This window comes from Eulemur rufifrons, chromosome 20 (assembly GCF_041146395.1).
Source record: "Eulemur rufifrons isolate Redbay chromosome 20, OSU_ERuf_1, whole genome shotgun sequence".
In the NCBI taxonomy this organism is placed as follows: Eukaryota; Metazoa; Chordata; class Mammalia; order Primates; family Lemuridae; genus Eulemur; species Eulemur rufifrons.
Window position 1 is genome coordinate 23838224 of NC_091002.1, and position 23725 is coordinate 23861948.

General features: G+C 40.6%; 1 protein-coding gene across 3 annotated transcripts; it reads left to right on the top strand.

The window, feature by feature from the left end:
- Positions 1 to 1713: 1713 nt before the first annotated feature.
- On the top strand, positions 1714 to 21905 carry EIF2S2 (eukaryotic translation initiation factor 2 subunit beta). 3 transcript variants are annotated; one of them, XM_069496616.1, is made up of 9 exons: positions 1714 to 1861; positions 7204 to 7381; positions 8908 to 9011; positions 13726 to 13861; positions 14573 to 14673; positions 15264 to 15412; positions 17411 to 17467; positions 19619 to 19704; positions 20310 to 21905. In XM_069496616.1, the coding sequence occupies exons 1-9, from the start codon at positions 1847 to 1849 to the stop codon at positions 20483 to 20485; spliced, it is 1002 nt and encodes a 333-aa protein (XP_069352717.1). In that variant the 5' UTR covers positions 1714 to 1846; the 3' UTR covers positions 20486 to 21905. The 3 variants fall into 3 exon arrangements, with proteins under 3 accessions (XP_069352717.1, XP_069352718.1, XP_069352719.1); XM_069496617.1 differs by having other exon boundaries at positions 13735 to 13861; XM_069496618.1 differs by lacking the exon at positions 17411 to 17467.
- Positions 21906 to 23725: the final 1820 nt, after the last annotated feature.

Here is a 23725-nt window from a genome sequence, read left to right on the forward strand (position 1 = left end):
GATGCTGCTAAACATCTTACAATGAACAGAACAAAGCATGGCCCAATTTGTCAATAGTGCTGCTGTTGACTAACCCTAGTATGTGCAGACATTGGTAGCTGAAGATCACTGAAGTTTGGAGTTAGCAGTCCAGACTCCTTAGGGATACATATTTTCAAGGTGGTAAAGTGGCAGCTGCTGGCATCAGATTGTCTGGACTTGGTTTACCAGGTTCCCTGTTTTGCTGGATGTATATGACTTTGGACTAATTATTCAATACCACAAAAGCAGTTTCCTCATCTGAAAAAAGGGGCTAATAAAGTATTTATCTCACTAAAAATGTATGCTTCATGGAGGCAAGGACCTGCCATGCTTACTTGGGGACTAGCATCCAGTAGAGAGTACTAAATATGTATTGATTATCTTATGCAGTTGTTTTCAGGTCTAAAGCAGAGAACATATATTAAGTAATATGGAGTGCAGTGAGAAGAAATGCAGCCCCCGATAGCAGGAAGCTAGGCTGGCACTATCAACTAGAATATGCTCCCTTGTTGAACATAATCAGTTTCACAGGACATCAGCATCAGACAAGGCCACTCTGTGAACATGATGGGTCAAAACAAAAACAAAACCACTCCATAATGATGTCTGAATACAAACAAAAAAAGAGGAACATTGTGTCAACCACAAAAAATGACCAGATATCCCCCATCCCTAACCTTTTTTTTTTTTTTTTTTTTTTTACCAGTCACAGCTTCAGCCTCACTTGGTTCTTCCTTTTTATGTAAGAATTATTAAAAGACCCTGTCATAGAATTACTCCCACCTCCTGATAGCATCCAATCCAGAAACTCTGCTTCCTCGGACCTTCCCCCAAATTACATAACAGAAGCCCAAACCCTATAAAACTCTTTCCAACACTCTCTTCTGAAATGTCCCGCTGTCCCCCAGGATGTACTGGCCCTCTTCAAGGAGACCATAAGCCCAACTTTGTCCAACCATAGGAGTGTTCTCCCGGTCTTTGGTTGGAGGGCATTGACAATAACGAGAGCTCCCTAAAGAGTAGCTGCTATTTGGCCTCAAGGGAAATTGCACGATGCACCCAGAGCATTCAATCAGACTTCATAAACAGGTATTTTGAGGCTTCTCTACAGACTGCCTCTTGCCTGGCCGTTTCTTCTCAGGGTACACCTTCTCTCCTCAGTCTACCCCGAGGGGAGACAGGGAGGATACTTTTGATTTCCGCCTTCCTAAGTAGAAAGCCAGCACGTTAAATTTCACAAGAAGTAAGACCCCTTAGTGAGGTACGCGCCTTCAGCTCCAACTTAAAACTTCCTCAAACACTAGAACAGCCCAGAGGCATGCGGGAAAACTAGAGCTCTGACGAGTTCACATTACCAAGTGTCTTACCCACTACGCTAACCCAGGAGGAATGGCCTCGAATTCACTTTACAAGCAAGCCAGTACTCCGCGCGAAAGGCTCAGGGAACGGCCATAACCCGCAGCCGAATCTTCCGGCTGCCTTTGGTTCAGACGTCGAGCACAAGTCGCTGGGCGGCTACAACGCAAATGCGCGCCTCTTCTAGACCGACCACAAGTCCCGGCATGCCTGGCGCCGCGGCGTCGCCAGGAAACTCGCGCCTCACGAAGCGCGCTAGTTTGGCTCGTCTACGCGCCTGCTCCCTGGCGGACTCTGCGCAGGCGCATTTCCAACGCTTCCAGGAGAGGGCGGGGTGTCGTTTCCTTTCGCTGATGCAAGATCCTAGTGCGGTGGTGGGAGAGCTATCGGCAGGAGCAGCGCTGCCGCCGGGGCCTGGGGCTGACCCGTCCGACTTCCCGTCCGTGCCGAGCCCACTCGAGCCGCAGCCATGTCCGGGGACGAGGTGAGAGTCTGAGCCCGGCGCTAGGGCTAAGGACTGAGGCGAGAAGATGAACCCACCCCAGTGTGGGAGACCGGGCCTGCGGCCTAGCAGCCGGCCGCCGCCATGTGGGGCAGCCGGGCCTAGGCGACTCGGAGCGGTAGAGCCGGCGAGCACTCCGGAGCCGCAGGCTCGGCCGCACCCCACTCACCTCGGGGTGGCGGCTCTGAGGCGGACCTCGTACGGTGGCCGGCGTTTCTGGAATGGAGAGCACACGTTGGGTCTCCCTCCCTGAAAGGGCTTGAGTGCCCAGTTAATGCCCAGAACGAGATTGGGGCTGGCGACCCCTGCATTCCTTTCAGCTGGGCACTGCAGCCGCAGCCCACCTCCATGGATGCACGGCGTGCCGCGAGGGTCTTCCTTCGGCTCCGGTAGAGCACACCTTCCTTAAAAACTTTGTAGGTTGGCTTGTCCAGGCCGGTATCCTGCCCTTGTTTTCCTCTCGAGCATAATTTTTTTTTTTTTTAAAGGACGAAAGGGTGAGAGAGAACAAGAGAAGAAGATCCTTCAGCCTCAAAAAGTGACTAACCTTCCCGGAAAGTTTCCGGGCAAGAGTTTCTGACCTTCCCTTAATAGACGGCTCATAGTGATGTGAGCTGGAAGCCCAGGCTGCGAAGCTGGCTGGATCTTTTACTACCGTGGTGATTGGATTGAGCGAATTTCCTCAAATTCTTTTTTCCCAGATTTGTTCTAGTTGATGTAAAATCAAACGACTTGAAATGAAGTTGATGTTAAGTGCTCTCAGCTATTGCTTAATATCGGGCGGGGGGAGAGCTACAGCTTACTGGTGGGTTTTTCCACCCCCGCCCCCAAAAGCTTATGAAGAACTTATAATTCACTTGTCCTATAGGGCCTTGGCGAGGAATAAGAGTAAGAATTCGAGGGTCTCTAGAGAGTTGTCTAAGTTATGAGAATGGCAGTTTCACGCTTTTAAAAAAAAAAAAACAACAAAAACGGGGTCTGGCTCTGTCCTGTGCTCAAGTGCAGTGGCGCAATCATAACTCACTGTGATCCTGGGCTCAAGGGATCCTCCTGCCTCAGTCTCCCAAGTAGCTAGGCCTACAGGCATGCACCACCATGCCCCGCTGATTTTTTTAAAAAAATTTTTGTAGAGACAGGTCTTGCTACGTTGCCCAGGCTGGTCTCAAACTCCTGGCCTCAAGTAATCTTCCCACCTTGGCCTCTCAGTTTCACAGTTGTTTTGTTTCTACTTATTTTCCAAACTTTTCATAACCTTTAGCAAATACAGTACTTAATGTAGTGCAAGATAACTGAGAGGTGTTATTCTGGGTATGGTTTCTATGGTAAAGTGTTCACAGTGTAGTAAGGGAGGTAAGAGATAAGCTGTAATGCAAGGTAAAAACCAGTTGCCACAAGAAGTAGAAATAGGGCTATCAACATAGTGATTTTGGGGGCTGGAGGGATCATTTTTAGAAGTGGGATCAGGGTTTGAAGTGGAATATGAATACACTACTGAAGGGTGATCAGGATTTTGTTAAGCAGAGGTGGCAGAACCAGCATTCCAGCAGAGGACTTTGGAAGCTAATAAAGTATTAAGTGGCTTGGCACTTAGGTATACCAATCCAACTTCGTTTTATATGGTGGAAAGTAAGGCCCAAGGAGCTTTAACTTGCCCAAGGTTGTGCAGCAAGTTAGTGGACCTCGAATCCTGGCCTTTGGCTTCCACTATGTCAGGTGGAAGTTAGGGTTAGAGGGAGGTATGAAGAATAGGGTGTAGGTTCTGATTCCTCTCCTGCTCTTGACTAGATAATTGTCATTAGGCCAACCCCTTGCCTTCTGGCAACTTTACAGACTTGTGAGGATTAGATGAGAATCTGTACTTGGAAATGATTCATAAACTCCCAGGGACTTCCCAGAGGGAGAGTCGTTCCCAGGGTACAGGATCAGAGACCCTACTATTAAAAAGTAATTTTTCTGTTTTTTTTCACATTTCTTTTTCCTTTAAACAGCTTGCTGATGTATAATTGACAAAATAAACTGCACATATTTTTTTTAAAACCTGGTAATTAAGCCAAAAAAACAACTCTTTTTAACTTAGTGGAACCATAATCTTTAAAAAGCAATATTTTAGAAACATGGGTGCTATCTGGTAAGGAAAAAGTCTTCTAATCTTTAGGCATTCAATATTTTTCAGACCATTCTAAAACTTTTTATTTTTAATTTTTTTCCTTTTTATCCTGAAATTCCTGAGCTTCAACAGACCTTTTTTTTTTTTTTTTTTTGTTGAGACAGAGTCTCACTTTGTTGCCCAGACCTTTTTTTTAAAAGTGCTATCAATATTTAAGACTTGGTTACTACTAGGACTCCTTCACAAGGTGTCAGGATATTGGGTTTTCACACGATATGGTATGATGTTTTTGCAAAAGCTTTGAAAGTTTCTAATTAAGAATGGAATGTGTTTTGCGTGAAGTTTATGAACACAGAAGAATACAAAGAAATAAATATCTCCCAGAATCCAAGTTGGGCACAGTGGCATTTGCCTGTAGTCCCAGCTACTCAAGAGAGTGAGGTGGGAGGATCACTTGAGCCCACGAGTTTGAGGCCAACCTGGGCAGCACAGTGAGACCCCATCTCTTAAACAGAAGTCCCAGAATCTAATCACCCAGAGATGACAACACTGTTAACATTTGTTCTGCTCATCCTTGAAAGGAACTTTAGATCAATGACTTGCTTCTCTGTGGGTTCTTTTGTGGACTCACACCTGCCTTCTGGGTGTAGACCATAAAGATAATTTCTTGGGTAAGGTATGATGAATGGGAGGAGGTTTCCAATTTGAGAAAGCACGTCAGGGCAATTTTAGCTGATATCCCTTTTTCTTGCCTTCTCCAACCCAGTATGAGAAATTGAAAATAGAAACTTCATGCTTTTGAAGGCTTTGTTGTGAACTTTAAAAAAAAAAAAAAAAAAAATTCAAGTCATTCTGTAGTTTTCCATAAGTGTACTGTCAGCAACTATTTGCTTCTCAAATCCAAACTATTCTCATAAAAAAAAAATAGGGATGTCACCCGATAATTTAGAAGTCAGATATGAAAATCTTAAAAAGCCATGATTTTAGTCAAAACTGACATGGCCTTGTTCTTTGAGGAGGTCTGCTTTGGGTGCTGCTTTGGGATCCCTGATTTCCTTATTTGTAAACTACTTTGCATGGTGGTATAAATAGAATGAGGCATGAGTGTAGGTTAAGTATCCGGAGACAGTAATTGAGAGAGTTATTAATTATTTCAGTGTTATTAATTCCTGCATGTTTATTATCCTTTACTAGGCTACAACCAAACTGTTTACCTAAATAAGACCTATAGACAAATAAAAGGGCTGGGCGCAGTGGCTCAGGCCTGTAATCCTAGCACTCTGGGAGGCGGAGGCGGAGGCGGGTGGATCGTTTGAGCTCAGGAGTTCGAGACCAGCCTGAGCAAGAGCGAGACACCGTCTCTACTAAAAATAGAAAGAAATTATCTGGACAACTAAAAATATATATAGAAAAAATTAGCCGGGCATGGTGGCACGTGCCTGTAGTCCCAGCTACTCAGGAGGCTGAGGCAGGAGGATTGCTTGAGCCCAGGAGTTTGAGGTTGCTGTGAGCTAGGCTGACGCCACGGTACTCTAGCCCAGGCAACAGAGTGAGACTCTGTCTCAAAAAAAAAGTTAATTAGAATCAATTTTGGGAATTTTTTGAGTTTCATGATATGTCTGGGAAATTAGATCACTTAAGTTGAAATTTCAGTGATAGGAATCAAGAGATACCATTCTTTGTGAACTATAAAGCAGTATATAAATTAGAATTGCTAATATTTACTGAGTACTTATGTGCCCAGCAGTATGCCAAGGGTTTTGTATTTATTCACTCATTTAATCCTCCCAACAACCTTGTGTGGTTTTGTTTTAGTCCTACTACTTCTTACCTTTCTGTCTCTCTCTTTTTTTTTTTAAATATCTTCCCTTATACTTATCTCTGTTGTATAAATGAGGCATGGAATAACACAGGGACGAAACAGAAGATTTGAATCCAGAACCACTCAGTTGGGCTCCAGACCTGTGCTTTTCTTTTTCTTCCTCCCCTCCCCTTCCCTTCCCTTCCCTTCCCTCCCTCCCTCCCTCTCTTTCTTTCTTTCTTTCTTTCTTTCTTTTTTTAATTAAAGAGGTGGGTCTTGCTCTGTTAACTCAGGGTGGAGTACAGCTATAGAGAGCATAGCTCACTGTGACCATGAACTCCTGGGCTCAAGTGATCCTCCTGCCTCAGCTTCCCAAATAGCTGGGACTACAGGGTACAGGCGTGTGCCACCACATCCAGCTAATTTTTTATTTTTTTGTAGAGATGTGGTTTCAGTATGTTGCCCAGGCTGGTCTCAAACTCCTTGTGTTCCTTCCACCTTGGCCCTCAAAGTGCTGGGATTACAGGCATGAGCCACCACACCCAGCCATAAGACCTGTGTTTTAAAATATTTCATTATACTGTCCACAGGAGAGGCATGGTAGAATGTGGACAAGGATTGGTATGGGGTTCAGGAAAAAAATACTTGGGATTTGAATCCAGTTCTGTTTGACTTCAGAGACCTTGCTTTTTCTACTCTATCAGGTGTCTGCCCTGTATGTTGTCTAAAGTAACTACTTTTTTTTCAACTGATCAGTGCGCGCAGATAGTCTACAAGTTATAAATTAATTTTTACTTACTCTGTAGTGGACATTTAGATAAAAATAACCTAAGAGAACTTTTAACATTCCACAGACAAAAAGCAGAATAAAAGGTTGTATGGAAGTCTCTCTCAGATCTTTGCTGTATGAAGGGTTGCTGATGGAGTTCTTTAAAGGTTTGTCTGAACTTCAGGATAAAATTTAAAAAAAATTTTTTTATCAGATCAAGTCTCAAGTATCCTGGTGTATCAACCCCAGGTTACTAACCTTGAATAAAACATTCATTCATAACTGGCTTAGGCATTGGTTTTCTCATCTGTAAAGTGAGAGGCATAGCATAGGTTATTGCTCAGGTCCCTTCCCTGAATTCCATAATTCATTCATAATGTCCAAATTTGTTCATGAAACTTAAAGTGAAGTTGCTGTGTCTTGTGATACTTTACAAATTTAAAGATGTATACATGTGTCAGGACCTCCTATGTTTAATAGTGTAAAGAGGTTTGGATGGACACTTTATTTTATTTTTTGGTAAAATCCTTTTTGGTATTTTGCATCACATAGTCTTTTAAGAGTATGTCTTTTGATGATAAAGCATAAGGAATGTGAGCATCATTAAAAACAATCACTTGGTCTCTTTTTTATTGTCTTTTAAACAGATGATTTTTGATCCTACTATGAGCAAGAAGAAAAAGAAGAAGAAGAAGCCGTTTATGTTAGATGAGGAAGGGGATGCCCAGACAGAAGAAACTCAGCCTTCAGAAACAAAAGAAGTGGAGCCAGAGCCAACTGAGGACAAAGATGTGGAAGCCGATGAAGAGGACAGCAGGAAAAAAGGTGAGTGGTTGATGTGAGAGAGTCACTGTTGTCCTAGGAGCCCTAGCTCCATCAGTGTTTTGTATTTTGTATATGCAGTGACTTCTCAGCCTGATAAGGCTGTTCCAGTGAATTAAAGGCCATCAGTAGTCTGTGTGCACTGGACTTTTCCAGATTTCTGATAGGCTTGTTGCAGGGAAGTTTCCACTGAATTCACAAGTGGCAAAGATGATGAAACCTTGTTCTAGAGCTGGTTTTCCAGTCTAACCTGTCAGATCTCTCCTACAGCTTTAATGGTAATTGTGTTTCAGTGTAGGCAGAAAGAAATAGGACCAAGATAGGCAGTTTGGTGATTTAGCAAGTCTGAGAATGTACATGAGAGGTTAAAATTGTAGCCTAAAATGTTTGGGGTTAGACACCAGCTTTAGTTATTCACTCCTATGCTGTAACATAGCCATAATTTGACTATTAGAAATAAATAATTCTGTAAATATTATTTGTATCTGTTGACTATAAGACTTTGTTGGGTAGGGAAAACTGACATTCATTGAACATCTACCCCGTGCCAAGTGTCTTGTACATGTTTAAAACAAATATGGAAAGTAAATCAGTCCTGTGGTAATAAGACAAAATGAATTCATAAATAGCTCTTTTAAAAACTTTGTAGCAGAGGGATCCTAAAATATTCCTTGTTTATAACACAGCAGAACAAATGGAAAGCTTACTAAAGAGGACCCATTATTACTCATTAATGGTCAATAAAATTTCATTGATATTTTTATTTACTGTGCAGCCTTGTTTTAACGAATGTGAAATAATTTATGAGGCCTTTTGAAGATTGATTGATTTTATGAGATGTTGAGCTAGGCACTAGAGTTTGGGTGAACAAGGGATAGCCCCTTAGGGAAATAGATAAGCAAGCTGGTTATAAGTACTTCAGTTGGAGTAAGTGGAAGGTACTATCTAAGCACCCTGGGGACACCTAACCCAGTAGAGGGGAAAGGATAAGCTTAGAAAAGGTTTCTTGGTGGAAGTAACTTCTAACCAAGATCCTATGAGAAGGAGGTAAGAGCTGTGTGGGAGGACCCATGGGAAGGCTTGGAGGTGAGAGATCACAAACACACTGTACTAGGAACTGAAAGTAGTTCAGTAGGGCTGGAGCCAGGGATTGAGGTATGGGAAATGAAGGGGTCAAGGCAAGTAGCAGAAGTGGGGAGATAAGGCTGGAGAGTCTTAGAAATTGTGTTAGGAGTCTGACTTTGTCTTAGGAACAGTGAGGAATGATATGATCAGGTCACTATTAATAAATGAATATCTTAACATAGTCCCCTAACCAGATTTTTCCTACTAAGCTTTGAGTTGACCTGTCATTGTTTTTTAGAATCATAATTTTTGTGGTTGTGGAGGGAGTAATGTATTACTAATTAATACCTGGTCTTTCTTTTCTGGTGACTTGATTAATTTATAACTGAAATGTGTTGGCATAATTTAAAATTTGATATTTTGCCTTCTAGTTGTTGTTAATAATTGTACCTCAATCTTTTTAGATGCTTCTGATGATCTAGATGACTTGAACTTCTTTAATCAAAAGAAAAAGAAGAAAAAAACAAAAAAGATATTTGATATTGATGAAGCTGAAGAAGGTGTAAAGGTAGTATTGCTTTCTTGTTAAAGGTAAAACTTGACTTCTTGAAAGGTTGCTAATAGCTGATGTTTCTACCTGTTTGTCTACTTACTAGCTTTGCTTTTGTTATTAGCACTTAGTTGCCACCATTAACGTCATTTTTGGGGGGAGTGTATCTGACTAGGTATCTTAAAGGGATTATGGTTCAAGGAATATAAATTTAGGTCTTACATATTATATTGTATTATATGCCATAAGATGATTACAAGATGCTCCTTGTTCTTAACCATACTGAGATTGTTTGGCTGAGGAGAGAGATTTCTGTGAGAAATCCTGTGGAGGAAATAGTCCTGTGGTTTCTTCTCTTAAACTTCTGGTAGCACGTTGAATATGCACACGTTTTTGTGTATATCTCTGAGCAGCAAATAATGAACCCAGCCTGTGGTGGTTTGTAGCTGATAACAAAGTGGCCTGTAGGCAAACCAGAACATTCAGGCTAGTTTTATGGAGTTGTCCGATCTTGTAGGGACTTGACCCTCTGGTAGTCTTATTACTTGATTTCTAATACAAATATCTCAATTTCTTTTTGAGACAGACTCTTACTCTGTCACCTTGGGTAGAGTGCAGTGGTGTCTTCGTAGCTCACTGCAACCTCAAACTCCTGGGCTCAAGCCATCCTCCTGCCTCAGCTTCCCCAGTAACTGGGACTACAGGCACGTTCCACAACTCCTGGCTAATTTTTCTATTTTTAGTAGTGACAGGGTCTCGCTCTTGCTCAGGCTGGTCTCGAACTCCTAAGCTCAAGCAGTCCTCCCTCCTCAGCCTCTCAGGGTGCTAGGATTACAGGTGACGCCTGCCCTCAAAATTCTTTTCAATAAAGAGAAGGTAGATAGGTAAGCAGGTAGGTGAATAGGATGGTAGATGGATGAAAGGGAAGGAAAGTCTGTTCTTCCCTTACTTAGAGCTATAACTTTTAAGACCCTGTCCAGGAGTCATTTTAGCGGAACCCACACATCTACTTATAAAACCCAGGATATCAGCAACTTTATATATACACGCACACGTACACACACACACACACACACACACACCAAGTATCCCATTTTGTACCCTCTACCAAAATTTTTCTTTAATAAATAGTTTATTTGTTCAAATTCCAGTAAATAAGGTGTATCCCACATACAGCAGGACATGTATACAGTAATTCATTGAGTTTTAGAAACAATGTCATTAATTTTGATGACTTGATTAATTCTGTAAATATGTATTGGTGATTACAGTAAGTCAAGCATTGTGTGCAGTTGCTAGGGTACTGAAATGAACAAGATATTTTTCCTGTTTTCAAAGATATTTTAGCTCAGAGATAATTTTTTTTGTTTTTTGTTTTTTTTGTTTTTTTTTTTTTTAATTTTTCTTTGGCATTGTTGTCGCTGCCACCATTCCCTCCCTCCTGCCTTCCCCAAACACAACCCAGCACTGACTCTCTAGTTCGGGGATAATTTAGAATTCTTTACCTGGATTCATCTTATTCTCTCTCTGTTTGGGCATTCTCTTCTTTTCCTGCTACTATAGGGAAATTGCAAGAGAGAAATGCTCTTATACTGAACAAATGGGATTTAACTATCTTAGGTAAATGAGGTGACACGTAGAGATGTGCCACAGAAAGTCTTGGTTAATAAGGCTTTGTTGGTTGATTCCTCTGAAGAGTCACTGATAAGCTCTACTCTTAATAAGTTAAATGCTTGGGTACTTTTTTCTCTCCTGTTGAAGTCATGACATAAGTGGGTGTTACAAGTATCCTGGTCATCAGGCAAGGCATGGATGTTAAGCTTGAAGCTGAAGTATTTTTGAGGTCTTGGATTACTCTTTCACATGAATTTTTAGACCATTATAAGGCTTTTAAAAAGCCTTGACAAACACTTTTTGCTATTCTCTGCTCTTTACACTCGTGGCCTCAGTTTGGAAGTAAATCTTATGGAATAAAATAAATAATAATATGGGACTAGCAGTTGGCTAGTTTGTGCTAATTTATATTCAGCATTTCTAAGTTTTTGTTTATTGACGTAGAGAATAGGTCAATATCTAGTTCCTGTTTATATGGTATTTAGCTAATACCATGGACTAATTAGTCTTTGATGGCCAAATGTGGCACCGAGACTATCAGAGTGGAAAGACTAGCAGGTGCTCACAGCACAGGTGGAGAAAGATTTCTCACACAGAAATTAAGATAAAAAAGTTTATCTTCTCAGAAAGATAGGGAGAATGAGAGGGTGAAAGAGAGAAGGGAAAGGGGGGTGGGAAGAGAGCAGGGAGATGGCATGGCATCCCAAAGAAAGAGAAGGGAAATGCTAGCAGCAAGGCCAAGTGGCTCACTGATTTTAAGAGAGATGAAGAGGAAAAAAATAGTGATGGCTGTCAGTTGGTCACAAAAGCCGCAGCAGGTAGATAACAAAAACCACAAGGATATCAGAGTCCAAGACTTAGTTTCCTGCCTTTCCTTGAAGAAGGGATTATCACTGGGGATGTGACTCTGTCCTTGAGATATGGTTGAGGCTGTAGCTGGTTCTCCTGCTGTTTACTCAGAACTCTGTAAAAGCAGATTCTCAACAAACCATTTTGAAAGAGAGATTTACATCTCTTTTCCTTCTATTCAGCTCTTTTCACAAGGTGTGCAAAACAGAACTACAGGGTGTCTGTTAGTGACAGAACTCATAGGATTAATCTTTAACTGTTACTGGGGAAGTTGTAGGATTAGGTATTTTCCTGTTATTTTTTCAAGGCTGCCCCTTCCAAAGACTACACAGCTGGATTTGGGATTCCAAATCTAAGCTTCATTTACTCCTAGCTATTCCAACTTTTCTGCTGATAAGATTTCTGAAATTATTATAGCCATTGTCACAGTTCATTTTGTAGGCACACAAATAATAGCTATTAATTGATAAGTAATGTTGACAGCACACTTTAGGTTAGGGGAGAAATTAAAAGGCTGGAAACTAAGACTGGCCCTTTTTGCTCTTCTGGGATGTATATGGCTCATTTCTAGGCTTTAATATACCCTGTTTACATCCTGTAGCAACTAATCTTGGGGTCAAGCTTTACATTGTCTCCATTCATCACTTGACCCTAATTCTGCATGGGTTCTGCCTTTCTGTCTTTCGTAATATCATCTCTTAGAGTGATGCCCAAAACCCTCTCCACTGTCTGGTGCCAGGCTGTGGTATAATAAAAAATAAATATTTGGTCTTTGTCCCCAGTTCCTGGCACACAGCTCCTAAAACGCTTGGAGTCTTCAAAGTGGAAGGTGTCTCTTGTATGCTAATGAGATGATTGGTGGCTAGGGATCCCTAGATAGCTTTAGGATGGGGGCTGGTCACCAGAAAGAGAAAGCCCTGATTAGAGGATTGAAACTTTCAATGCCGGCCGGGCGCCGTGGCTCACGCCTGTAATCCTAGCACTCTGGGAGGCCGAGGCGGGTGGATCGCTCGAGGTCAGGAGTTCAGACCAGCCTGAGCAAGAGTGAGACCCCGTCTCTACTAAAAATAGAAAGAAATTATATGGACAACTAAAATATATATATACAAAAAATTAGCCAGGCATGGTGGCGCATGCCTGTAGTCCCAGCTACTCGGGAGGCTGAGGCAGTAGGATCGCTTAGTCCAGGAGTCTGAGGTTGCTGTGAGCTAGACTGACGCCACGGCACTCAGTCTAGCCCGGGCAACAGAGTGAGACTCTGTCTCAAAAAAAAAAAAAAAAAAAAAAGAAACTTTCAATGCCCACTGCCACCTCCAGAGTGGGAAGGAGATCTGGAGATTCAGTTGAGTCATCAGAGGCTAATTTAATCAATCATGCCTGTATAATGAAATCTCTAAACAAGGGTTTGGAGAGCTTCCAGGTTATTGAACACGTCAAGCTGCTAGGAGGGTTGCATGCCTGGAGATGACATGGAGGCTCCACATTTCTCCACCCCGTCTGTTCCCCACCTTCATACTTTGTCCTGTGCATCGCTTCCATTTGGCTGTTTCTGAGTTGTATCCTTTATAATAAACTGGCAATAGTAAGGAAAGTGCTTCCCTAAGTTTTGTGAGTCATTTTAGCAAATTATTGACTCTTGGAGTAGGAGTGTGGGAACTTGCCAAATTTTAGCCAAGTTGGACCAAAACATGGGGAACCTGTACTTGCAAATGGCTATTGGAGTAAGGTCAGTCTTGTGGGACTGAGCCCTGACTCAGGTAGTATGTGTCAGAATTGAATTGAATTGGAGGATACCTGGTTGGTATTGGAGAGTTAGTGTGGAAAAACACTACATAATTGGTGTCAGCAGGAAAAAGCTCTCCTAATAACTACGTCAGAATCACTAGAAACTTCTTTAAAATACTCCTGAACCCTGTTCCTGCTGAAGATTACCAATCAAAAGATTCAAACTTTTAAAATTTCCCAGGTAATTCTGACAGTAGCCTGGTTTGGAACATGGATAATAATTATAATAAAATCCCAAGGCTAAAGAATGAAAACAAGGGATAAAAGGGGGGAAGATCCCATAGACGTGTCTTCAAGAATTCAAAGTTTAAATGGCAGAGTCTCTCTGAGCCAGTTTGACCCATCTGTGAGAGGCATTTCTTACCTGTGACTTCAGTTTTGAATACTTGATCTTTTTCCCCCTCCAAAATGATGTCAGCCTGTATCATTTTTAAAAAAGAATAGTCCCAGCATGAAAATGTTGAGACTCGTCTTAATTTCTTAGGATCTAAAGATTGAAAGTGATGTTCAAGAACCAGCTGAACCAGAGGATGACCTTGACATTATGCTTGGCAATAAAAAGAAGAAAAAGAAGAATGTCAAGTTCCCAGATGAGGATGAAATACTAGAGAAAGATGAAGGTAATACTGGGGACTCAGCAGCCTGTTTCAAGGTTATACAAGCCTTTGGCCTTAGTCTTGATTGGGGGTGGGAGGGGACTTCTTTTAAAAATTTTTTCCTGCCCCTTACTTCTCTCATTGCCTGATAATGGAAGCTGAAAGGAAATAATATCTAACTTCATAATGGCAGTTACAGATTTCACGGGGGAAGAATTTGGCAATTGTGATTACATTAAAAACATACTGATTGAGGCTTGGGAAAACTTCTGTAGGTGATTTTTAAATAATGTTTAAAATGTGTTTTATTTGTAGTTTTATTAGTTTCTAAATGCTATACGGTCTTTAGAGAACTTTAGTATAGTCAGCAGATGGGTTTTTATGGATGTGGATGTTTCTTAAGTGTTTCAAAACAGTTGGACTCTTTTTCCTCTAATTATTCTAATGCATTATTTTATCTTTTGTTTGTTAAGTCAAGAAACATTTTAGTGTGTTACTACAAACTCCTAATTGGAGAGGTCTCTATTAACGATCTTTTTTGAAAAAAATCACAACATCCCTGTCTTAAAGGGTTGATTGTGAGCCTTGGTCCCTCTATGCTTGAGGCTGCTGTGAATGCAGTTGTGGAAAGGAAGACAAATGTCTTCGAAGCTTTCATTTCTCTAGATCTGCCCCCACCCTGTTTGTATTTTAGCAGGGCCTACCCCTCCTTCTTACAGTCTTTGTTATCTGTAGCCCTAGAAGATGAAGACAGCAAAAAAGACGATGGTATCTCATTCAGTAACCAGACGGGCCCTGCTTGGGCAGGCTCAGAAAGAGACTATACATATGAGGAGGTAAGACAAACTCTGTTGTGAAAAGGGGCTGAGCTGTTTATTGGAGCTCAAAGGCAAGCTAAATGTTCCTTGAGTTGGAAGGGCCACAGAAGTACAGATTGATGGTGAAATAGATGCAGAGAGGTCACTTAGCCAGTTCATAGCATTTCCTGATGCCCACCTGTGGGGCAGCCTGCCCAGAGTACAGCAGTCATTGTAGTACTCACTGTCCTTACCTGAATTCATGCAGCCCTCCGGGAGTCAGGGGGACACTGATGACAAAGTAGCTAATTTGGGGCCAGGGTAGTCTGGAGTTTGCTTGTTTGGGCTTTCCTGAATCTTATTTTCTATGTATCACATATTTTCCCATAGAAACAACAGAATTAATAGAGACTTGTTCATTTAACTTTGAACAAGAGTCACTGAGCATCCATAATGGACTAAATCCTGGTCGCGGATTGAGTCCCTGCCTTCAAGGAGCTCCTAGAAATGTAGTAATGCGTGTGTATATTTAGTAAAAAGTGAAGAATTCTCTGTTAAAGCAAAGTGACTCAAATGGGAACTTTATATTCCTGCTATTACTAAGAATGTTCATGAATACCACTTTATAGTTACTGAATCGAGTGTTCAACATCATGAGGGAAAAGAATCCAGATATGGTTGCTGGAGAGAAAAGGAAATTCGTCATGAAACCTCCACAGGTCGTCCGAGTAGGAACCAAGAAAACTTCTTTTGTTAACTTCACAGATATCTGTAAACTGTAAGTTGGTTAATGGAGAACCTTCATCCCAAATACCAGATTCTTAGTGAAGTTTTAAGGATGTTAAATGTCCTTATTGTGGACTTCAGTGTAGGCAGAAAGAATGCACAGGTGTAGGGGTTAGGTTGAGGGAGGTCACAGTTGAAGTTCATCAGTTCTTTCAATTCATAGGTCTCTGGGTTCATTTTATCAGGCCATCCAGAGGTGAGAGGAGTCAACTCATGCTGACCCATGAGGGTGGATCTTAACCAGATGGAGTGAAGAGTGGGGAGGCTGAACCCAGGGTGTGGGAAGCCTCATCAATCAGTCTGGGGTGGGCCTGCCAAGCAAGCAGTGAGCTCCTTGAAAAGTGGCTGAATTTGGTGTGCCTCTTCCTTGGACAGGACACAATGAGATTTCAGCTTTCTCAATATCACATTCCACGGCAGAGTCAACCCCAGCTTACCGTCTGGGCCTGGCTTTTCTCAGAGCTCCTTGGCTACACATTTTCTGGCCACTGACCTTATCTTCTGTTTGTTCTTCAATTTCATGTAATGCATGCTTGTTGCAGAAAAAATAATAAACAAAAGGGACAATCACTTAAAATCCCACCTCCCAGAGATAATCACTTGTTTTCATTACTTATATGTATTAATTAAAATATTTTAGAATTTTTTGCTAATGACAACAGTAGTATATGCTCATTTTAGAAAAATTAGAAAATAAAGGCATGCTAAAGAAAATGAAAAATCATCTGAAAAGTCCACCATTAAGAAGTAGGTAACCATATTTTATTATTTTTATGTTTAGCCAGTTTTATGCACATATTTTAAAATAAACTGATATCGTACTGGTTCTTAACCTATTTTCTCAATATATTATGAAAGTTTTACTCAGGTCATTAAATAGTCTTTGTAAGTATTTTAAATAGCTACACAACATATTTTAACAGTTCCTTAAGTTAGACGTGGTTGATTCCAGGTTTTTATTATTGGAGGCAAAACTTCAGGGAACATCTTTATACATATATGTTTATAGTAACTCAGAATAGAGCCTGAAGGGCAAAAATTCCTAAAATGAAATTACTGAAATTGAACAGATATTTTTATGGTAAACATTGGCAAATTGCTTTCCAGCAAGCATGTATCAGTTTATACTCCCACCAGCAATGCAGGAGCTTACTTGTTTTACTGTCTTTTCACCAACTCTCACCAACTGCATTTTGGGGTAAAAAAAAAAACTTTAAAAATTATAATAGTCGTAATAGTATCTACTTGTTGGAACAAGTTCAAATGGTGTCAGTGTACAGATTTAAAAAGTGAAAATATTGAATGGCATTGCTCTGTATTTGCATTTTTTATATTATGTGTGTATGTACTTTTTTGAGGGGTATATAAAGCTGTTTTACTCTAAAAGCAGGATAATACACCATTGAATGGATGTACCATAGTTTAACCACTCCCCTGGTTGGTGAATATTTAAGGTGTTTCCATCTTTCTGCTGTTGTGCTACCATGGAATACTTCTCTCTCTATATATATAGAGAGTTATATTTTTTTTCAAAAAAAAAATTTTAAATAGGCAATATATATGGATTAGCATAACAGATATCCAAGTATCCATCACCTAGGTTTGGTGACCTTTTGACACATTTCCTTCAGGTCTTTTTAATTCTTTAAAAAGAGGGTTTTACAGTTACAATTAAGGCCGCCTTTGTATCTCTTTCTGATTCATTTCCCCTTCCCAGAGGAAGATGTCACTCTCTAAGTTGGTGTTTACCTTTTCTATCCATGTTTTTAGACATTAATGTGTGTCTTCATAAAATGTAATACTATCTTATGGGCACTAAAATGTAAATAAGTGGTATCATATATATCTTTATTTCAGAGTTTAAATAAACTGCAATGAAATTTAATAGCTTAATAACCACAGATCAAAACAGTGAACAGGATGGTGTTTTAGAAATTTGGTCAAGATTTCCATGCAAGATAAAAGTTTATATATGCGGTTTTCTTTTTAGATTACATCGTCAACCCAAACATCTCCTTGCATTTTTATTGGCTGAATTAGGTACAAGGTAAGAAACTATATTCACATTTATGTACAGTACTGCTGGACATTTCATAAGAACCTCTCTTAACTTGAAAAGGTTATGTAACATGTTTAGAAAAAACATTCACCTGATTATTAGAGGTATTTTTAAGAGGAGTGAAATCATTTCTGTGGGAGAGCGTGCCTGCTTAAAAATGGGGTGCAGATTTGACAACTCCTCTGAAAGGGCCTGCTGGTCTGCCAAAATGAGTACCACAGTTCTGCCATGTTTAGAGTTTTCTGTAATTGAACTCTTGGGCCTTTTTATGGAGCAAGTATTAGATTTTAGAGGACGCTGTTTTCTTAAGTCAGAATTTTTTTTCTAAATTGATAACAAGCTATTGAAATACAGCTAGTAAGTTGATGCGTGGCATGGGGAAAATCATTGAAACAGGGATCCAGGATGAAATAGCTACTTCTGTGTCTTCAGGGCTCACCTGTTGAAGGCACTGAGCCATCCATCCCCATTCAGGAGGCCAGGATCTGATGAGTTTGACTTCTATAAGGGCAGGAAGCCAAATGTCCCTTTAAAAGGTAATGTGGACTGAGGTCATCATAATGATGACTAATGCATATAAAGCACCTACTGTGTGCCCGGCACTGTGCCTGGTGTGTTTTGGGGTGCCATCTCAATTAATTTTTACAACAGTTCTATGAAGTATACAGGAATATATCCATGTCTTCAGATAAGGAAACAGGTTCAATGAAGTGAGGTTGTCACATAGCTAGTGTCACAGTCAAGATACAAGTTAGGTCTGCCTATCTCTGGAGCTTGAGCTCTTAAAAGGCTTAATATCTATGTCTCGCAGGCAGTACAGAATAATTAAGGTGTTCTGTTCTGTTCTCTTAAAACTCAGTTTGTTGGAATTTGCTACACTTGGTGTGGGATCAAGGAGTAGTTGACTTGACCATGGTGGATATGTAGGCTCTGTTATAGAAGAATTATATTTTAAATATAAATTTGTTCTTCAGGTATAAACTCCAGGAAAAGAATAATATAAATATGTCACAATCATTGTTTATTTTTAACTTGCATAAACTAACGAAGGAGCAAAAGCTAGCAGTGTTTTTTCTACTTCTCAGAATAATCTACAGTTTTTGTAGAGGTGGGGTAAATTATAACAAGTTGTGACCAGTTAAGTTATGGTCAGTGGGTTAAATATTATAGGGTTGTTGAGAAAATTCAATTTCTTTTGACAGTGAATGAAAAAAATTTCTACATCAAGCATTGGAATCACCGTAGCCTGGAGATTAAGGGTTACAGTCCATGGAGGATGATATTAAACCCTTATAGTTAAAGGAGAATCACAGGAGAGATTCTTGCAAAAGTCAGTTTTATGATGACATACAGAACAAATATAAATTTAACTCTACCTGACTGAATTTTATTGTTTCACTTTGTGATTTGTAATTTTTAACAAATGATAGCATCTAGTCCAGAGCTCTGTTTTTGTCAAAAGTGCTTGTCAACAGCTTTTTCTCAAAGTATATCATTGAGTACCATTGACAATCTGTGGCCTGTGATTTCAACTGTACTTTTCTTTTTTTGGTAACAGCTTTATTGAGATACCATTCATATGTTTAAAGTATACAATTCAATGGTTCTTAATTTGTTCACATATTAAAATTAATGTGTATAACTACTACCACAATCAATTTTAGTATATTTTCTTCAACTATACTTTCACCCATGATTGAATTGAAAAAATATTTGGTGCTTAGAATTTTAAAAAATATATATGGCTCCTTTCATATTTTAATATTTACAGCTCCCTCTCTTGCTTTGCCCACAGTGTACATTCAGTAAAAGTTTGTTTTCCTTTGTTGGATGAATGGACTGTCACACACAATTAAGGAATCATTTTGTTTTAGACTTCAAATCAATTTTAAAGCTGATTGTTGTCACTGGAGATTTAATTGGTTGAAATTGGATTTAATGTTAGTATAGGTTAGGTAATTAGGCACCAATTACTTAATTAAGAATAAATGTTGAGAAACCAGGTAGTATAGTACCAATCCTAGAATTTATCCTACACCATTGACTATATTTTGAATTCATTAAGTATAAAGGTGCTGGAATTTCGTTCCTTTAGTAAAAAAACAATAATAATGGAGATACTTTTGTTTTCTTTCATAGTGGTTCTATAGATGGTAATAACCAGCTTGTAATCAAAGGAAGATTCCAACAGAAACAGATAGAAAATGTCTTGAGAAGATATATCAGTAAGTGTATAATTTAATTTCATTACATCACTGAAATGTGCTTATCTGGCTCCAGTATTTTGGGAGAACCTTTTGTTTGTAATGAGCCTGGAAAAGCTGCCCTTCTAGAAAAATCAGGGAGAAAATGATAGTGAAGGGGCAATGGAGCAGGGAGAAGGGGACTGGGAAGGGGGTTTGGATTTTTTAAGAAGGCCCAGCTGATTGAGGCTGCTGGTTGATTCTAGGCCAAGTCAGAGACACCTGCCTGTGATTCAGCCTGGCCCCAGGCCCCTTTTTTTACCCGCTTAATCATAAAACTGTCATATCTGTTTATAACCTGAGTGGCTCTCCTGTAGACAGAACCAAGAATAGGCAGCTGGCAAGCTTCCCTGTAGCCTGAGGCATTTAGAGTCTTTTTCAACCCATGTTTTAGTTGGAGAAGCATCACAGCAGACTGCTTGTGTTTTCTTTCCCCTGGATTAGCTAAACTTCCCTGATCTGGGTGCCCAGGTAATAAAATGTCATCTCAGCCTGGCTTGTGGAGTTCAATGTAGTTGTGTTTCAGAGGGCAGAAACCTCTACCTCTTACAGGCACTAGGTAATGCTATATGTTGCTTTATTTGCAGAGGAATATGTCACTTGTCACACATGCCGATCACCAGACACAATCCTGCAGAAGGACACCCGACTCTATTTCTTACAGTGCGAAACTTGTCATTCTCGATGCTCTGTGGCCAGTATCAAAACCGGCTTCCAAGCTGTCACCGGCAAGCGAGCACAGCTCCGTGCCAAAGCTAACTAATTTGCTAATCACCACTGATTTTGCAAAGTGTGTTGTGGAGATTTGGCTGGACGGTTTGCCATCAGAGTGGATATACCATTGTATTAAAAACAAGATAAAAAAAAAAAAAGCTGCCAAGTTCTTTGGCAAGTGGTTGGTTGGTCTGAAATCCTTGCAAGATGCCGATGCTCAAGCTGTTGACATACTCATTGCCTACTTTAACACCTGTCAGAGAAACGTGATACGGGGTAAGGAGGTGCTTTTTTAAAATCGTTCATAGACTTCTGTAAAATGCAAGATAAATTAAAGTTATTATAACAGTGATTCTTTCAATTTGGTTTGTCCTTCAGTTTTCTTTTCTAGATAAATTGTGCTTGGTGATTTCAGCAAAAAAAAAGTTTGTCCCTGGGCTCTGGTGAGATCTCTGTATCCTTGTCTTGAGAAAACTGGACAATTCCAGGCACTTCAGCTGGGCAGCCATTTCGCTTCTCAGCTTCTCTTGGAATACATACAGTAGACACAGCTTCCCAGGAGAGTGTGGTAGGAACATGAGATCCTGGAGGATCTGTTTTCACTGTCCAGGAAATGACTGCATAGATCTGAATTATTTTCCTTAGGTGAGGATTGTTGCTGCTACCTCACTGCCAAGTTCTCCAGGTGTAACCACATGAGGGAATACAAGGTGCTAGGGACCCTTCCTCTTTAGAATTTTCTTCCTTATCCGTCACTAAGAGGTTTTAGAAACATAGCCTTTAAGTGTGTCTTGTAACTGACATGCTAAGAAAATTCCTAGTTGGGCATCTCTGTTTGTGAGGAGTGATGTGTGTGCACCACGGGGAATTGTGAGAGTCCAAGTGGTGATGCTAGAGAAAGCTTTTCTTTTCCCTGCCAACTTGTGAACTTGTGTTCTGGGTTTGAAAAAGGCCCACCATGAAATGCTTTTATATTTTCTGAAATAAAGTAGCTTTTGAATGTGACCATGAGAAACCAAGAGATGCTGCTTGTGTGGTGGTGTGCCTCCTGAGGATTTGGCTCGAAGGGTATTTCGTCACTGGCACACGGGGCCGAAGGCCATCTCCCTATTTGTGCTGTGATCTGCCCTGCTTGCACTTGCTGAGGGCATACATGCTCGCTACTCCTCGCTTTCTTGTTGCCAGACAGGAGCAGTCACTAAGAATATCTTGACCTTGTTGTTTTTAATCACTGTGACCCTTAAAGTACAGGCCAAGTGTTTTAAGTACCTTGGCTGTGAAGCGGTGGAGGGTCTTTCCTTCCACCCAGTAGGTTCTCTTGAGGGGACCACACATTGGCTGAGCTGCCATCAACTGCCATGATGAAGCCAACTGCTGTTTAAGACCCCATTTTCCTTTTTTTTTTTTTTTGTATCTATGCCCACACAATTCCTAATGTTGAATATTACTGTGTGAATAAAGCAAGGATCAGTGCCTCTTGTATAATTAGTGCTCCATTGTTTTTTTGTGTATGTATGTGTGTTCTGTTTATTTCTTTACTTAGTGGGACTCCTTAGGGGAAGGCATGGTACTTTATAGTTTGACAGGTTGGCAATAGTTACTACAACTATACTGGTGATTTCAACCCCAGGTTTTAACTTCATTCTCAAAGCAGACTCTCAGAACTGATCCTGCCTCTGTAAGATGCTCCACTTGAGACACTATTTGATTAAAATTGGATTGACTATACACTGAACCCATTGAAAATGATGGTTTGCCCTATATTACCCATATACAATAGCATCAGCCCATTTTATCTCTACTATCTCTTCCAACCATAGCTCGGCTGGAAGGAACCTGGCTGTGGTGTGACAAAGCAAAGGCAATCAAGGGATTCTGACCAAGATCAAGAGCTACTTTCTGGTTGTGAGAAGGGAACCAGATCATCATTTCCAAAGGGTCTAGGAAACAAGTTGAGGACTGCTCCTAAACATGCAAAGACAATGGTAAAGAAAAGTTTGAGAATAAGTAAAAAGATTTCATAACTACCTGAGGAAAGACTTTAGTATGGTGATGTGTATTTTGGATTTTCTTTCTTTTCTTTTAGAGACAGTCTTGTTCTGTTGCCCAGACTGGAGTGCAGTGGCATGATCATAGCTCACTGCAGCCTTGAACTCCTGGGCTCAAGTGATCCTCCCATTTCAGCCTCCCAAGTAGCTGCAACTACAGGCACCTGGTTAATTTTTTAAAAATACTTTATCTAGATGGGGTCTCACTGTGTTGCCCGGGCTGGTCTCAAACTCCTGGCCTCAAGCAGTCCTCCCACCTCAGCCCCCCAAAGTGCTGGGATTACAGGTATGAACCACCACACCCTGGCCCAGTGATGTGTATCTTCATCATCACATAAAAACATGCATTTATGGCTCTACTCTTCAGAAAACCTTCTTGATTCTGTACCCCTTCACCCCTACCTACAGAAAAGCTTAAAAAGCTTTTCCTGAGGTATGTACTTGGCTCACTCCCACACATCTTCAGGTCCTTGCCCACTGGATGTAACATACTGTTTCCTTCTAGCCCACTATAATATTAAGTGTTGAGAGCAGAGACTTTTTTGTTTTGTTCACTCAAGTATCCCCAGTACTGAGAGCAAGCAGTGCCTAGAATGTTGTAGGTATTGCATAAAAGTTTGAATGAGTTTTTTAAAAAGGTGTATAGAATACAGAGAATTTTGTAGCTCTTCTCCTGTTGCCTGTCATACATCTTGCAGGATAAGTTCTGCAGAAAAGATGTTGGGCTAGAGAGCTTGGAAGAAGTGCTATTGTGGTGTGTGAGGACCCGGCTCTGTACCTGGGCTCTCCATCCTGATGCTTTGCCCTGACAATGCTGAGGCTTTACAGTGGAACAGAAGGTTAAATTTTGCAACATATTCGTAGAAGCTGGGCTTTGTAGCATGTGGTGTTCTTTTTTAATTGAGAAGATGGAATAAAAATGTTAAATTCCCATGATCTTACTACCATGCAACCTTTTAGTGTCAAGACATTTTTCCAAGTTCATACAGTCTTCACAATTTTAAAAGACTGCATAGCAGTCCATCCATGTTATGCCATAGTTAGCCTAGCAGCTGCTCGGTAATTTTTTTTAGAGGCAGTGTCTCCCTCTGTTACACAGGCTAGAATGGCAATGGCTATTCACAAGTGTGATCTTGGTGCACTGCAGCCTCAAACTCCTGGCATTAAGCAATCCTCCCACCTCAGCCTTCCAAGTAGTGGGGACCACAGGTGCACACCACTGCCCCCACTTGATTGCTAAT